Source organism: Dendrobates tinctorius, unplaced genomic scaffold (genome assembly GCF_039654945.1).
Source record: "Dendrobates tinctorius isolate UK_male_01 unplaced genomic scaffold, ASM3965494v1 ptg000191l, whole genome shotgun sequence".
Taxonomy (NCBI): Eukaryota; Metazoa; Chordata; class Amphibia; order Anura; family Dendrobatidae; genus Dendrobates; species Dendrobates tinctorius.
Genome location: NW_027361858.1, coordinates 15,660,407 through 15,679,294, shown reverse-complemented (window position 1 = coordinate 15,679,294; position 18,888 = coordinate 15,660,407). Strand labels below are relative to the sequence as shown.

Genomic DNA, 18,888 nt, shown 5'->3' with positions numbered 1-18,888 from the left:
GAAAACGGGAGACATCAAAGTGGCAGAACAAGCTCTATTGTTTAGCGCAAATTCGGCCAAGGGCAAAAATGAGACCCAGTCATCCTGATCAGCAGATATAAAACATCTCAAATATGACTCCAAAGTCTGGTTTGTTCTCTCAGTCTGCCCATTGGTCTGAGGATGAAACCCAGAAGAGAAAGATAACTGAATTCCTAGATTAGAACAAAAAGTTCTCCAAAATCTGGAAACAAACTGGACTCCTCTGTCCGACACAATGTTCTCAGGAATCCCATGCAACCGAACCACCTGTTGTAAAAACAAGGGCACCAACTCTGAAGAAGATGGCAACTTTGGGAGTGGTACAAGATGGATCATCTTAGAAAATCTATCACAAATCACCCAGATAACAGTCCTGTCTGAGAGAAAGGAAGATCAGAAATAAAATCCATTGAGATATGGGTCCATGGCCTCTTTGGCACTGGCAGGGACATCAACAACCCACTAGAATGAGAACAGGGTTTAGACCGAGAACAAGTCCCACAGGACTGCAAAAAATTCCTGACATCATGAGATAAGGCAGGCCACCAAAAAGACAGACTCACCAAATCTCTGGTACCAAAAATACCTGGATGACCAGCCAACATGGAGCAATGAATTTCAGACATTACTCTCTTTCTCCACTGGTCAGGAACATACAATTTTCCCATAGGGCAACACTCAGGTTTGTCCTGAAATTCCTCCAGGGCACGTCTCAAATCGGGCGAGATGGCGGAAAGAACTACCCCCTCACCTAGAATGGCAGTAGGCTCGGTCACAATAAGAGAATCCGCAAAGAAACTCCTAGAAAGGGCGTCTGCCTTAACATTCTTAGTGCCCAGAAGAAAAGAGACCACAAAATTAAGATGCGTGAAAAACAAGGCCCACCTAGCCTGTCTAGGATTCAAGCGTTTGGCTGATTCAAGATAAATCAAATTCTTGTGGTCAGTGAGGACTACAACTTGATGTCTAGCTCCCTCCAACCAATGTCTCCCTTCTTTAAATGCCCATTTCATGTGGATCGTGTGAGCTCCAGTCATGGCTGGTGGCAAAGCTGGTAAAGATTCTGGCAAAGCAAAAGCGACTTCTGTTACTCGCTCTTCAAGAGCAGGACTGCAGTTTCCAGTGGGTCGTATCCATCGTCTTCTGAAAAACAGAACTACCAATCATGGCCGTGTTGGTGGAACGGCTGCAGTTTACACAGCAGCAATCCTGGAGTATCTTACTGCTGAGGTACTTGAATTGGCAGGAAACGCTTCAAAAGATCTCAAAGTGAAGCGTATTACACCATGTCACTTGCAGCTCGCCATAAGAGGGGATGAAGAACTGGATGCCCTCATTAAGGCTACTATTGCTGGTGGTGGTGTCATTCCTCATATTCACAAGTCCTTGATTGGCAAGAAAGAACAACAGAATGCTGTCTAACTGAACCATCAAACATGGATGCGGACTTGACCAGTCTGCAGTTTGCTTGAGTTCCCATCTAAGTTACAGCCCGACATTTGGACTGTAACCAGTTTTACGTTTTGGCTTCAAAGAAGCCAGTTCTGCATTGCAACGGCTGGGCATCATACTTCAGTGGACCCTGGATCAAGATTAGAGAATAAAACGTGAGGTCTTCATGAATTTTCCCCCTAGGCTAAATTCCCATGATGATTGTTTAGTGAATTTTTGATATATATGTGGGGACAATACAAAGACCTTTCTAATGATCTTTTTACTCTTAGACCTGTGACGGGGACAAGGGGGCATCCTCTACGTCTGGAGGAAAGAAGGTTTAAGCATACTCACAGACGCGGATTCTTTACTGTAAGAGCAGTGAGACTATGGAACTCTCTGCCATATGATGTTGTAATGAGTGATTCACTACTAAAATTTAAGAAGGGACTGGATGCCTTTCTTGAAAAGTATAATATTACAGGGTATATACACTAGTCTCCTTAATATTGCGTTGATCCAGGGAGCTAGTCTGATTGCCGTATGTGGAGTCGGGAAGGAATTTTTTTCCCCAATGTGAAGCTTACTGTTGCCACATGGGGTTTTTTTGCCTTCCTCTGGATCAACATGTTAGGGCAAGTTAGGATAGGATATGGGTTGAACTAGATGGACTTAAAGTCTCCCTTCAACCTTAATTACTATGTTACTATGTTACTATGTTACTATGTCCAACAATTCCCGATTCCCCACGTCATAGTTACGTTCAGATGGGGAGAATTTTCGAGAAAAGAAGGCACAGGGATTCATTTTAGAAGTCACCAGATCTTTTTTGGACAAAATAGCTCCTGCACCAATCATAGAATCATAGAATCGTAGAGTTGGAAGGGACCTCCTGGGCCATCTGGACCAACCCCCTGCTCAAAGCAGGATTCGCTAAATCATCCCAGTCAGATGTCTGTCCAGCCTCTGTTTGAAGAATTCCATTGTAGGAGAACTCACCACTTCTCGTGGCAGCCTGTTCCACTCATTGATCACTCTAACTGTCAAAAAGTTTTTTCTACTATCTAATCTGTGTCTCCTCCCATTCAGTTTCATCCCATTGCTTCTAGTCTTTCCTTGTGCAAATGAGAATAAAGATGATCCTTCTACAATGTGACAGCCCTTTAGATATTTGTAGACAGCTATTAAGTCTCCTCTCAGTCTTCTCTTTTGCAAACTAAACATTCCCAAATCCTGCAACCTTTCCTCATAAGACAGGGTTTGCAGACCGGTCACCATTCTGGTCGCTCTTTTCTGAACTTGCTCCAGTTTGTTGATGTCTTTTTAAAATGTGGTGCCCAAAACTGGACACAATATTCCAGATGAGGTCTGACCAAAGAGGAGTAGAGGGCAATAATGACTTCACATGATCTAGACTGTATGCTTCTGTTAATACATCCTAGAATTGCATTTGCCTTTTTTGCTGCTGCATCACACCGTTGACTCATATTCAGTCTGTGATCTATTAGTATACCCAAGTCTTTTTCACATGTGCTGTTGCTTAGCCCTATTCCTCCCATTCTGTATATGCTTTTTTCATTTTTATTGCCCAGATGTAGTACTTTGCATTTTCCCTGTTAAAAACCATTTTGTTAGTTGCTGCCCACTTCTCCAGTTTATTTATATCTTTTTGAATCCTCTCTCTCTCTTCTCTAGTATTAGCTATCCCTCCTAGCTTTGTGTCATCAGCAAATTTAATCAGTTTACCCTCAATTCCTTCATCTAAATCGTTGATAAAGATGTTGAACAATACAGGGCCCAGGACAGAGCCCTGTGGTACCCCACTTGAGACATTCTTCCAACTGAATGTGCAGCCATTTACGACCACTCTTTGGGTCCGATCACTAAGCCAGTTATGAATCCGCCTAACAGTTGCCTTGTCCATTCCATACTTAGTCATTTTTTCAATAAGGATTGTATGAGATACTTTGTCAAATGCTTTGCTGAAGTCAAGATATACTATATCTACAGCATTTCCTTGATCCACCCAATCAGTGATTCCGTCATAGAAGGAAATTAAGTTAGTCTGACTTGACTTTTTAGTTACAAACCCATGCTGATTCTGTTTAATCACTTCATTCTTATCCAGGTACTGACATACATGTTGTTTAATAATTTGTTCAAAGATCTTTCCTGGTATTGAAGTCAGACTCACCGGCCTATAGTTGCCTGGGTCCACCTTCTTCCCCTTTTTAAAGATAGGAACAACATTTGCTCTTCTCCAGTCTTCTGGGACTTCACCTGTTCTCCAAGAATTTTCAAAGATTATGGAGAGGGGTTCAAAAATGTCTTCTGCTATCTCCTTCAGTACTCTGGGGTGTAATTCATCTGGACCTGAAGACTTGAATTAATTTAGGTTAGCTAAGTGTTTCCTCACTATCTTTCTGTTTATAGATATCCTGGATTCTTCTATTCCCTTAATAGGACAGTGAAGAACAGTTGATTTTACATTTCCTTTCTGAGAGAAAACAGATGCAAAATAGGAATTTAAAAGTTCGGCCTTCTCATCATCCTGTCTTACCATTTCATCATTTTCATCCTGTAAAAATCCTATAGCATCTTTGACTTTTCTTTTACTTTTGACATATCCCCAAAATCCTTTATTATTGCTTTTGACATCTCTTGCAAGCCTCAATTCATTGTCAGCTTTAGATAATCTGATTTGTGCCCTGCAGGTTCTGCAGACAGCATTATATTCTTCTTTAGATATGCCTCCCTCTCTTTCCATTTTATAAACATTTTTTTCTTCCTTTCTAGCATGTGCTTAATTTCTGTGTTCATCCATCCAGGTTTCCTTAAATGCTTCCTATTCTTCCCTCTTTTCGGAATTGTTAACATTTGAGCTTTGAGAATTTCATTTTTCAAAATTTCCCATCCTTCCTGGACATTTTTGTCTTTAAGGATATCCAGCCAATCTCAGAAGCATCTACCTCCACCTGAAATGGAAGTGAGACATCAGGTTGCCATAGAACCGGAGCAAAAGTGAATCTCCGCTTAAGCTCCTGAAATGCCAAGACTGCCTCTGGAGACCAATTCACCACATCAGCGCCCTTTTTGGTCAGATCAGTCAGTGGTTTGACAATACCAGAAAAATTACCTATAAATTTACGATAGAAATTAGGAAAACTCAAAAACTTCTGGAGAGCCTTCAAAGAAGTGGGCTGAACCCTATCATAAATGGCCTGTACCTTGGTCGGGTCCATTTCAATAGCCGACGGAGACAAAATAAATCCCAAAAATGAAATACTCTGTACACCAAAGAGGCATTTTGATCCCTTAACATACAGGGAATTTTCCCTCAAAATCCGGAACACTGTCTGGATATGTTCCACATGAGAATCCCAATCACTGGAAAAGATCAAAATATCATCCAGATAAATGATCAAAAACTTATCCACAAAGTCCCAGAAAATATAATTCATAAAGAATTGGAAGACAGAAGGGGCATTAGTGAGCCCAAAAGGCATCACTAGGTACTCAAAATGTCCCTCCGGAGTATTAAATGCCATCTTCCATTCATCCCCGTGCTTGATGCGAATAATATTATATGCCCCCCTGAGGTCAAGCTTGGTAAACCAGCAGGCACTTTTAACTCTGGAACATATATCAGAAATCAGGGGTAACGGGTACTGATATTTAGCAGTGATTTTGTTAAGGGAACGAGAGTCAATACAAGGCCTTAATGAACCATCTTTCTTGGTCACAAAAAAAACCCCAGCACCTAAGGGTGAAGAGGATGGTCTAATATGACCCTTCTCCAACGACTCCTTGATATAAGATCGCATAGCATCATGTTCGGGTACCGATAAGTTGAAAAGCCGACTCTTGGGAAATTTACACCCAGGCATTAACTAAATTGCACAGTCTTAACTCCTATGAGGAGGCAAAGATGCAGACTTACTCTCACTAAATACATCAGAAAAATCAGCCAAATAATCAGGAATATCATGAGACTGGGGAGAGGTGGACAAAACAGGAGTGTCATTAAGAACACACTGACAACCCCAACTCACCACAGACACAGATTTCCAATCCAAAACAGGATTATGAGTTGCAACCAGGGAAACCCCAGAACAATAGTATCATGCAAATTGTGCAGCACCAAAAATTTACAATTTTCTTGGTGGTCCGGGGCGACCCGCATTATCACCTGGGTCCAAAACTGGGGTTTATTCTCTGCCAAAGGAGTAGCATCAATACCCCTCAAAAGGATAGGAGTCCGCAGGGGTATCATGGGAAAACCACAACATTTAGCAAAGTCCAAATCCATCAGATTCAGAGCTGCTCCTGAATCCACAAAAGCCTTAGCGGAAAATATAGATAAGGAGCAGATCAGAGTAATTGCCAAAAGGATCTTAGGTTGTACACAGACCACAGCAAATGTGTGTGCAAAACGTTTCTCTCGTTTAGGGCAGACAGAAATAGTATGAGAGGCGTCTCCACAGAAAAAACACAGCTTATTACGCCTTCTAAACTCCTGACGTTGCGCCCTAGACAAAACCCTGTCACATTGCATGGGTTCAGACGTTTGTTCAAAAGGTGGCAACACCTCTCGTGTAGTTTTACGTTCACGTAAACGCCAATCAACTTGAATGGCTAATGACTAGTGTTGAGCATTCCGATACCGCAAGTATCGGGTATCGGCCGATACTTGCTGTATCGGAATTCCGATACCGGCTTCCGATATTTTTTCAATATCGGAATTCGGCATCGGAATCGGAAGTTCAAAGTTGATTGACGGCCTGACGTCATCATGATGCGCGGTGTGTGCGCATCATGATGCGCTGTCATTTCGGGCCTTCCGGGGGTCTCTGCCGGCCTGCCGGGGGGCTGTGTGGACTGCCCGGGGTCGGTACCGGCCTGCCGGGGGGCTGTGCCGGCCTGCCGGTGGTCTGTGCACCCTGTGGGGGTCTGTACCGGCCTGCCGGGGGGCTGTGCCGGCCTGCCGGTGGTCTGTGCACCCTGTGGGGGTCTGTACCGGCCTGCCGGGGGGCTGTGCTGATGTCCGGGGGTCTGTGCAAGCATCGTCCGATGGGACTACAAGTCCCATCTGGCGATGCCTGCTACCATGACAGTGATTGACACATTAGCCAATGATGGGACAGTAGTAGTCCCATCATCCGGCTAATGTGTTAAATGTTAAAAAAAAAAAATACTACATACATACTACATGCTACATACATACTACATATATACTACATGCATGCTACATACATACTACATGCTACATACATACTACATATATACTACATGCATGCTACATACATACTACATGCTACATACATACTACATATATACTACATGCATGCTACATACATACTACATGCTACATACATACTACATATATACTACATGCATGCTACATACATACTACATGCTACATACATACTACATATATACTACATACATACTACATACATACTACATGCATGCTACATACATACTGCATGCTACATACATACTACATACATACTACATACATACTACATACATACTACATGCATGCTACATACATACTACATACATACATACTACATGCATGCTACATACATACTGCATGCTACATACATACTACATACATACTACATACATACTACATACATACTACATGCATGCTACATACATACTACATACATACATACTACATACATGCTACATACATACTGCATGCTACATACATACTACATACATACTACATACATACTACATACATACTACATGCATGCTACATACATACTACATACATACATACTACATGCATGCTACATACATACTACATGCATGCTACATGCATGCTACATACATACTACATGCTACATACATACCACATACATACTACATACATACTACATACATACTACATGCTACATACATACTACATATATACTACATGCATGCTACATGCTACATACATACTACATACATACTACATGCATGCTACATACATACTACATACATACTACATACATACTACATGCATGCTACATACATACTACATGCATGCTACATGCATGCTACATACATACTACATGCTACATACATACCACATACATACTACATACATACTACATACATGCTACATACATACTACATATATACTACATGCATGCTACATACATACTACATATATACTACATGCATGCTACATACATACTGCATGCTACATGCATGCTACATACATACTACATACATACTACATGCTACATACATACCACATATATACTACATACATACAATACATTCATACAATACATACATAGACATACAGTACATATAACATAGAGTAACATACTTACCAATACTTGTCACATTGTTCCCCGAAGCCATTGTCTTTTCCGGAATAAATATTAACATAACAAACCACAAAAATACTCACCCACGATCCGAAGCAGTCCACGAGTATGTCCCACGACGATCTTGGGTAGAGAACTGCAGCATCAGATGATGCTGCCGTTCTCTACGGGCTGCAGGAATCCAATGACGGAAGTTAGGTATCCTTCCGCACTGTATTCCTCCGCCACTTAAAAAAAAAAAAGAGTCCCTAGTCTCACTTTATGCCATTGCTGCGTGGGAATTTCCCACACAGCAATGGCATAAAGTGAGACTAGGGACTTTTTTTTTTTTTAAGTGGCGGAGGAATACAGTGCGGAAGGATACCTACCTTCCGTCATTGGATTCCTGCAGCCCGTAGAGAACGGCAGCATCATCTGATGCTGCAGTTCTCTACCCAAGATCGTCGTGGGACACACTCGTGGACTGCTTCGGATCGTGGGTGAGTATTTTTGTGGTTTGTTATGTTAATATTTATTCCGGAAAAGACAATGGCTTCGGGGAACAATGTGACAAGTATTGGTAAGTATGTTACTCTATGTTATATGTACTGTATGTCTATGTATGTATTGTATGAATGTATTGTATGTATGTAGTATATATGTGGTATGTATGTAGCATGTAGTATGTATGTAGTATGTATGTAGCATGCATGTAGCATGCAGTATGTATGTAGCATGCATGTAGTATATATGTAGTATGTATGTAGCATGTAGTATGTATGTAGTATGTATGTGGTATGCATGTAGCATGTAGTATGTATGTAGCATGCATGTAGCATGCATGTAGTATGTATGTAGCATGCATGTAGTATGTATGTAGTATGTATGTAGCATGCATGTAGTATGTATGTAGTATGTATGTAGTATGTATGTGGTATGTATGTAGCATGTAGTATGTATGTAGCATGCATGTAGCATGTATGTAGCATGCATATAGCATGCATGTAGTATGTATGTAGTATGTATGTAGCATGCAGTATGTATGTAGCATGCATGTAGCATGCATGTAGTATGTATGTAGTATGTATGTAGTATGTATGTAGCATGCAGTATGTATGTAGTATGTATGTAGTATGTATGTAGTATATATGTAGTATGTATGTAGCATGTAGTATGTATGTAGCATGTAGTATGTATGTAGCATGCATGTAGTATATATGTAGTATGTATGTAGCATGTAGTATGTATGTAGTATGTATGTAGCATGCATGTAGTATGTATGTAGTATTTTTTTTTTTTAACATTTAACACATTAGCCGGATGATGGGACTACTACTGTCCCATCATTGGCTAATGTGTCAATCACTGTCATGGTAGCAGGCATCGCCCGATGGGACTTGTAGTCCCATCGGACGATGCCTGCACAGACCCCCGGAGCCTGCACAGACCACCGGCAGGCCGGCACAGCCCCCCGGCAGGCCGGCACAGCCCACCGGAGCCTGCACAGACCACCGGCAGGCCGGCACAGCCCCCCCGGCAGGCCGGCACAGACCACCGGAGCCTGCACAGACCCCCTGGCAGGCCGGCACAGCCCCCCGAAAGGCCCGTACAGACCCCAGAGAGGCTGTACAAGGCAAAAACAGGGTTTTTCTTATTCCGATACCGGAAGTCCCATAGACTTGAATGGGACTTCCGGTATCGGAATCGGCGATACCGATACTTTTTTTAAAGATCGGCCGATCCATTCCGATCCGATACTTTGAAGTATCGGACGGTATCGCTCAACTCTACTAATGACATAGAATCATCAAGACCATAGGGAACAGGAAATCCCACCATAACATCTTTTATGGTTTCTGATAAACCCTTCCGAAAGAGAGCTGCTAAGGCACCGTCATTCCATGTAGTAAGGACCGCCCACTTTCGGAATTTTTGACAGTATAACTCTGCAGAACCCTGACCCTAGTTCAATGCCAATAGGGTTTTCTCAGCTTGATCAATAGCAATAGGTTCATCATGCAACAACCCCAAGGCTTGTAAAAATGCATCCACAATTGGTCAGAATAGGATTTACAGGTGTCAGAGAAAAAGCCCAATCCTGGGGATCGCCGCGCAGCAAGGAGATGACAATTTTAACATGCTGCACAGAGCTCCCCGATGAATTAGGCTTCAAGGCAAGAAACAGTTTACAATTATTCTTAAAATTCAAAAATTTAGACCAATCCCCAGAAAACATATTAGGAATAGGGATTTTTGGTTCAACAGTAGGTGATTGAGCGAGATAGGCCGAGATTCCCTGCACTTCAGCAGCGAGCTTCTCAACACGATCAGACAATTGCTTAATCTCTATTAAAGAAAAAAAATCCTACGGCCCCAGAGAAAAAGAGGAAAAAAAAAAATATACATATATATATATATATAAAAATTCTGACACTTTTTTTTTTCTTTTTACAATTCTCTCCTGCTTTTGAGTACCCTAGAATCTGCGGTTTAGGCTGGTGATTCTGTTATGATTGGGTCACCGAGGAGGAAAGCAAGACCAAGCTAAGCCACAGAAAACCAGAGAGATTGGTAACTAAGCAGATTGCAGACCCCTGATCCTATCCACACAGCTAGCAGTAGCCGTGGAGCTTACCTACGATGATTCTAGATGCCTCGACACAGCCGGAGATCTAAATAAGCCTAAAGCAGGAAAGGGGAAATCTAAACTGCCCCAGAGCAGACCCCAGACAATAGATAGCCCCCAAACATATATTGTCGGTGAGACAAGAGAAAAACACAAACGCAGTTAGGAAAATAGGCTGAGCAAATGATGGGGCCCAAACTAACTAGACAGGACAGGAAAGGAAAGACACTGTCTGCAATCACGCAAAAAACCCTGCAAAAATGCCCAACACGTCTGATAGAAAAAACACTGAAGTCACTAGACTTCACCCACTATATCTGTGATGACTCCTGGAGTGGACCCTCTGGGTCGTGGCACCAACCCGCCCAGGGCGAGCTGACCTAGTGAGGACCACCCCTATACAGGGAGTGTCAGGGGCAAGCCCCAGGGGGTAAGGTACCACGACTGCTGGCACCAGGCGGCCGGCTCACAGGAGACACGAGTGTACAGAGGCACATAGTGTACTGGAGAACACAAAGCATGTATGCGGGAGTGCGTATGGTGCGTACTGACTAGCACGCCCGGGTGCGAGCAAAGCAGGATGCGTGCAAAGGAGCATGCCAGAATACAGAGCTAGACAGCAGGTGTCCCAGGAGGCACAACAGAGGACTGGAACGGAGTACAGGATAGAGTGAGTGCCAGGAGGCACAACAGAGTACCAGGCAAAGTACAGGATCAGAGCGTGTGCCAGGAGGCACAGCAGAGTATAAGGAAGAGTGCAGGTTCAGAGCATGTGCCAAAAGGCACAATAGAGTACAATGCAGAGTGCAGGTTCAGAGCGTGTGCCAAGAGGCACAATAGAGTACAAGACAGAGGACCCAAATACAACGCACAGCCAGGCAGTGACATGACAGACCAAGCCAGGAAGTACAACAATAATCAGGCACCTCCCATAGGAAGAGGTAGCCTGATATAGCACCTGAGTCCTAGAACTTCCGGGTCAAGTCCTCCAGTACCATAGAGAGGACAAGACCAAAGACAGAGCTGGGCAGAGCGTACGTGCACACTGGAACATAGCGCAACCACGGAGCTAGGAGCGAGAGGTGTGCATGCGCACCCGACGATACCCTCGGAGCGGCCGCGGCACCAGAAGTGGTGAAGACGAACTCGGGGTCCCGCCCCCAGGTGGGAGCGATGTGACAGGAGGCGTGACAGTACCCCCCCTTTATGACGCCTCCTCTTTCTAAGGCTGGAAAGAAACTTAGACAAAATCAGAGGAGCATGGATCTTCTCTCTGGGTTCCCATGACCTTTCTTCAGGATCAAAACCCTTCCAATCAATTAGGAAAACAGTTTTCCCTCTTACCTTCTTCATGGCCAGAATGTCGTTTACCTCAAATTCGTCCCCCATGCAACCGGCTGGGGAGTGTGGCCAGTAGAAGGATGGAACCGGTTCAGTACCACAGGTTTGAGGAGTGACACATGGAAGGAATTGGGAATACAGAGCGAAGGGGGTAATTTCAGTTTGTACGAAACATCATTAATGCGCCTGATAACCTCAAAAGGAACAATGTAACGGGGACCCAGTTTGTAAGATGGTACCTTAAGGCGAATGTATCTGGAGGAAAGCCACACCTTGTCACCAGGAAGATATGGGGGAACGTCCAGGCGCCTCTTGTCAGCGTGTTGTTTCATCCTGTCACGGGCTTTCTCGAGAGCGGTTTTGGTCTCCTGCCATACCCTAGAGAACTCCACGGATAGAGAGTCAGCGGCAGGTACCCCCGAGAAAGGAAGTACCGGAAGAGGCACACTGGGATGCTGTCCATAAACGATGAAGAAGGGAGACTTGGTGGACAATTCGTTGGAGTGGTTATTGTAGGCAAATTCGGCCCAAGGAAGTAGACCGACCCAGTCGTTTTGATGAGCATTAGTAAAGTGCTGGAGATAAGATGTAAGGATCTGGTTTGTGCGTTCCACCTGCCCATTGGTTTGGGGGTGATAAGCGGAAGAGAAGTCCAGTGTCACCTTCATGAGTCCACAAAGAGCTCTCCAAAACCGGGACGTGAATTGAACCCCTCTGTCAGATATGATGTGCAGCGGGAAACCGTGGATTCTGAAGACGTGGGAAATGAAGATCTTTGCAAATTCCGGAGCCGAGGGTAGGCCGGGAAGAGGAACGAAATGAGCCATTTTCGAGAATTGGTCTACAACCACCAGAACCACCATGCAACCGGAGGAGCGAGGCAAATCGGTATTAAAATCCATGGCTATGTGCTACCATGGAACCGAAGGTACAGGAAGCGGAAGCAGAAGACCGGAGGGTGACTGTCTGGGTACTTTGTTCTGAGCGCAGGAAGGACAAGAAGCCACAAAGTCTTTGACATCCTGGGAAAGGGATGGCCACCAATACTAACAGGAAATCAAGGAAAGAGTCTTCTTGACTAGAGTTGAGCGACTTTTGGTTTTTTAGGGTCGCGTTTCGTTTCGTGAAACCCGACTTTTCCAAAAGTCGGGTCGAGCAAGATCGGCCGATTATAGGGAAAAGTCGGGGTCGTCCCGAAACACGAAACCCAATGTAAGTCAATGGGGAATAAAAATCGGCAGTGAGAGGAGGACAGGAAACACCTACAGTGCCCATTTGAATGCCAAAAGCATCAATTCTTCTTACTTAAGCTTGTCAACCTTAATTAACTTCATAATACAAGTTACGCACTGAAAAATGGGGGTTATTTGGCTAAAGTTGTGGGGGGGGTGCTGGCTCCAGGTTTTCATGTGCCCTGGGCGAAAGAGCGCCCCTTTAACACATACCACAACTCATCATGCTCCGATACGGCAGAGAAATAGCGGTATAGTATAATGAAAAATACTTCACTTTTTACATCTCATGACAAGGCCCATCTATTTCTCCATACAGAATCATTGGTCCCATATAATGTTTGAAACAGTATATGATGAGCTCCACATAATGCTACAGTATATGTTGGTCCCCATGGATGAAGCTCCACTGTCTTATGGGCTCAAATAATGCTCCAAACATAATGGGCCCCATTTCTAATGCTCTAGTGTATAATGGGCCCTGTAAATGCTGCTCCAGTGTCTGATGTCCACCTTTGGAATGTTCCAGTGTATGGTGGGCCCCATCTATCATTCTCCAGAGTATAGTGCTCCCCAAAAATTGCTGTCCCAGCATTGAAAACAATCAAATAAGTCTCCTCGATAGGGAATCCCTGTACTAGTCTGGACTCCTCGTCGTCCCCATCTTCCATCTCACTGCACAGTATTTCAACCTTGCAAGTGCTGTGATCCTGAGCAAGCAGGGGGGCACACTCGTTGGCGACGGCACTGGCACAGGGCCTCTGATAGTACGGTGGTGTGTCTGATGGCGGGTGGGCCGAAACTGCACTTTCATCTGCAGCTTCCTCTTTGTCACCGTGTAAAATGGAACTGTATATGGGAAGGGTAACCTGAGTTTCATCAGGGTTAGATTCAGGCCGTGTAGCGTACGAGGGGAATGTAGTGGTCTGGGTCAATGTACCAGCAGATTCATCGAGCAGTGGCTGGGCATCAGTGCACTTGTGTCGCCCCCAGGAGTACGGTCGCCACAGTGGCATTACCTTCTTCCTAGGGAGTGTGATGTCATGCTTGGGAGCAACGAAGGATCTCTCTAGCAGGTTAACTGATTGGGCGGCGTTATTCCCACGAGTCATGACCCTCCAAACAGCGTTCATGAAGGCAAAGTGTTTGTTTTACGTGGGCAGTATGGTTGCAAGGCTGAACCTTAAAGGAATGTCCAGAAGGGCACCACCAGGAGTGGAGCCTACGGTTAAATTCGACTCCACCTGGGAAACCTCAACCATGCCAGCTACAGAACAGATGCACACATTGCAAGCTTAATTCCGTTAACGAACGAGACTCTGTCATGCCCCGCGGTCCGAGTCCGGCTTACTAGAGGGACACGTGAGGCTCTGGAACATGAGATTGGCCAATAACTGGTGTGTCATGCCCTTACATGTCCATGGCTGCATGTGCGCTACACTGAAAAGGCTAGCGTTTGTCGCTTACAGGTGCAGATAACCCGCTGAACAACGTTAGTGATGGGGATCACTGATTACAATTATTACCCGCGAACAATGATTTCCCAGTAAGTGCAGGTCAACTGCAGTTCCGGAATTATGCCTAACCGTCATTCCTGAAAAAATGAAAAACTTACGTGTGCAAACCACAGGTGCTGTAGCTTGCTTAACAGCTCGCCAGCCGTTCTCACGCCCAGTATGGATTACACGTGATTGCACAAAGGTTAGAAAGGGTACCGTATCCCCAGATAACATGTATGGATAGCGTACACATTCAAAATATATGTCTCAGGAGGCAGGCTCAGACGGTGTTAGGCCCAGTATGGATTGCACGTGATTGCACAAAGGTTAGAAAGGGTACCGTATCCCCGGAAAACATGTATGGATAGCATACACATTCAAAATATATGTCTCAGGAGGCAGGCTCAGACGGTGTTAGGCCCAGTATGGATTGCACGTGATTGCACAAAGGTTAGAAAGGGTACCGTTTCCCCGGATACCATGTATGGATAGCGTACACATTCAAAATATATGTCTATACATCAGGAGGCAGGCTCAGACGGTGTCAGGCCCAGTATGGATTGCACGTGATTGCACAAAGGTTAGAAAGGGTACCGTATCCCCGGATAACATGTATGGATAGCGTACACATTCAAAATATATGTCTCAGGAGGCAGGCTCAGACGGTGTTAGGCCCAGTATGGATTGCACGTGATTGCACAAAGGATAGAAAGGGTACCGTTTCCCCGGATACCATGTATGGATAGCGTACACATTCAAAATATATGTCTATACATCAGGAGGCAGGCTCAGACGGTGTCAGGCCCAGTATGGATTGCACGTGATTGCACAAAGGTTAGAAAGGGTACCGTATCCCCGGATAACATGTATGGATAGCGTACACATTCAAAATATATGTCTCAGGAGGCAGGCTCAGACGGTGTTAGGCCCAGTATGGATTGCACGTGATTGCACAAAGGTTAGAAAGGGTACCGTTTCCCCGGATACCATGTATGGATAGCGTACACATTCAAAATATATGTCTATACATCAGGAGGCAGGCTCAAACGGTGTCAGGCCCAGTATGGATTGCACGTGATTGCACAAAGGTTAGAAAGGGTATCGTGTCCCCGGATACCATGTATGGATAGCGTACACATTCAAAATATATGTCTATACATCAGGAGGCAGGCTCAGACGGTGTCAGGCCCAGTATGGATTGCACGTGATTGCACAAAGGTTAGAAAGGGTACCGTATCCCTGGATAACATGTATGGATAGCGTACACATTCAAAATATATGTCTCAGGAGGCAGGCTCAGACGGTGTTAGGCCCAGTATGGTATGCACGTGATTGCACAAAGGTTAGAAAGGGTACCGTATCCCTGGATAACATGTATGGATAGCGTACACATTCAAAATATATGTCTCAGGAGGCAGGCTCAGACGGTGTTAGGCCCAGTATGGATTGCACGTGATTGCACAAAGGTTAGAAAGGGTACCGTATCCCTGGATAACATGTATGGATAGCGTACACATTCAAAATATATGTCTCAGAAGGCAGGCTCAGACGGTGTTAGGCCCAGTATGGATTGCACGTGATTGCACAAAGGTTAGAAAGGGTACCGTATCCCTGGATAACATGTATGGATAGCGTACACATTCAAAATATATGTCTCAGGAGGCAGGCTCAGACGGTGTTAGGCCCCGTATGGATTGCACGTGATTGCACAAAGGTTAGAAAGGGTACCGTATCCCTGGATAACATGTATGGATAGCGTACACATTCAAAATATATGTCTCAGGAGGCAGGCTCAGATGGTGTTAGGCCCAGTATGGATTGCACGTGATTGCACAAAGGTTAGAAAGGGTACCGTATCCCCGGATAACATGTATGGATAGCGTACACATTCAAAATATATGTCTCAGGAGGCAGGCTCAGACGGTGTCAGGCACAGTATGGATTTGACGGCCCAGATTACACAGCGGAGGAGCAGGGAGAGGTAAAGATTGCAAATGCTGGGACCCTGCCCAAGCAAGGGGGGCCCACTCGTGGGCGTCGGTACTGGCACTGGGCCCCTCATAGTACAGCGGTGTGTCTGACGGCGGGTGTGCACCACCACCGTCAGAGACACTTGATTGCACTATGAGGGACCCTGTGCCAGTGCCCGCGCCCAAGAGTCGGCCTACCCACGTGTCCAGGGCAACAGCACTCGCACGGTGTCGTGCGCTAGGTGGTGACCCCGGCCATGGGGGGGAGGCAGCACAGTTAGGGAGTTTTAGAAAGTGGCATATGTTGATGTTGGACATTGAGCTGATGCAAAAGGCGAAATAGGTGAAGTACCAGGAAGAGGTGGACCAAAGCAAGCCATTTTTCTGTCACCCTATGTGTCATCAGGGGAAGGTGGGACAAAATCCTTGGAAACCCATGCATGGTTCATTTTAATGAAGGTTAGATCATCCACATTTTGGGTTGACAGACGGGTCCTTTTTTCTGTCAGGATTGATCCAGCTGCACTGAAGACTCTTTCCGATAGCACACTTGCAGCTGGGCAAGCGAGCTCCTGTAAGGCATATTGTGCTAATTCAGGCCAGGTGTCCAGTTTAGCGGCCCAATAGTCAAAGGGGAATGACCTGTGTGGGAGAACATCGATATGGGAGGAAAAGTAGTTTGTAACCATGGTTGACAACTGCTGTCTCCTGTCACTTTCCATCGATGCAGTATTACCAGTTGTGTGAGCGGTATTTGAAAAATCAGTCCACAACATTGTCATGAAACCCCTGTCTCCAACGCCACTTCTGCTGTGTGCACCACGAACACCTCTGCCAAGCTGCCCCCGGCCCGTACGGCTCGTGTGAGAACCATCACCGCTGCTGTGTGCTGGGAATGCCTCAAGCAACCGATTTACCAGAGTTGCTTGTTTATTAGCCAATATTAGGTCAAGGTTCTCCTGTGGCATGATGTTTTGTAATTTGCCTTTATAGCGTGGATCCAGGATGCTGGCCAACCAGTAGGCGTCATCGTTCATCATTTTGGCAATGCGGGGGTCCCTTTTTAGGATCCGCAAGGCATAATCTGACATGTGGGCCAATGTTCCCGGTGTCAATGATGCACTGCGAGTGCTGGTTGGAGGAGCACTTTCTGGCAAATCCACATCCCTCCAGTCACGCACAAACCCTGTACCAGACCTTGCCACGCCAACATTTTCACTTGCCCCACGAGATGCATCCTCCTCCCCTAAGTAATCATCCCCATCATCCTCCTCCTCCTCCTCCTCTTCTTCCTCCACCTCGTCCAGGAGAGGTCCCTGAGCAGACAATGGCTGAATGTCATCAAGGATTCCCTCCTCCTCTTCCTCCTCATCAACATTGGCTGCAGACGCCTGCTCCTTAAGGTGCGTCAAAGTTTGCATGAGCAGACGCATAAGTGGGATGCTCATGCTTAGGATGGCGTCGTCTGCGCTTACTAGCCGTGTGAATTCCTCAAAACACTGAAGGACTTTACAGAGGTCTTTCAGCTTCGACCACTGCACACCTGTCAACTCCATGTCTGCTCTCAAAGTGCCTGGCCGTGTATCCTCCCACAAATGCATTATGGCCTGCCTCTGCTCGCACAGCCGCTCCACCATGTGCAGGGTGGAGTTCCACCTTGTTGCAATGTCGATAATGAGGCGGTGGTTGGGAAGGTGGAGCAATCGCTGCAGCTTCTGCATACGAACAGAGTGTACAGGCGACCGGCGGATGTGCACGCACAGTCTTCGCACCTTCTGGAGCAGGGCTGTTAACTCCGGATAATTTTTGAGGAAGCACTGCACCACCAGGTTCAAGGTGTGAGCCAAGCAAGGTATGTGGCTGAGTTTTGAAAGGGCTATGGCTGCCACAAAATTACGGCCGTTATCACTAACTACCTTGCCTGCCTCAAGATGTACACTGCCCAGCCATGACTCAGTTTGTCGCTTCAAGTACTCGGCCAGCACCTCGGCGGTATGTCTGTCGCCCAAACACATCATCTGCAACACAGCCTGCTGACGCTTTCCACTAGCTGCTCGATAGGGGGACACATCGTGTGCAACAGTGGCAGCTGCAGATGGAGTGCTCGTACGACTGCGCTCTGTGGACGAGCTTTCGCTTCTGGAGGAGGAGGAGGAGGAGGGTGGAACGCCTACAGCCAAGTGTTTCCTATACCGTGGGCTAGGCAGCACTGTCCCATCACCGCTGTCCCCTGTGGACCCTGCATCCACCACATTAACCCAGTGCGCAGTGATGGACACGTAACGGCCCTGGCCATGCCGACTGGACCATGCATCAGTTGTGAGGTGCACCTTTCCGCTCACTGACTGCTTGAGTGCATGGACAATGCGGTCTTTCACATGATGGTGGAGGGCTGGGATGGCTTTGCGAGAGAAGAAGTGGCGACTGGGTAGGTCATAGCGTGGTACTGCATAG

General features: G+C 45.7%; 1 protein-coding gene across 1 annotated transcript; it reads left to right on the top strand.

Annotated features, from left to right (window-relative positions):
- The first annotated feature begins 1,038 nt into the window (after positions 1-1,038).
- LOC141055770 (histone H2A.Z-like) lies at positions 1,039-1,684 on the top strand. Its single transcript, XM_073552468.1, has one exon. It carries the CDS (start codon positions 1,057-1,059, stop codon positions 1,441-1,443), a length of 387 nt encoding a protein of 128 aa, XP_073408569.1. The 5' UTR covers positions 1,039-1,056; the 3' UTR covers positions 1,444-1,684.
- Positions 1,685-18,888: the final 17,204 nt, after the last annotated feature.

Excerpts from the sequence above, each read along its gene's own strand:
- LOC141055770 (XM_073552468.1), top strand. The coding sequence starts at position 1,057 with ATGGCTGGTGGCAAAGCTGGTAAAGATTCTGGCAAAGCAAAAGCGACT.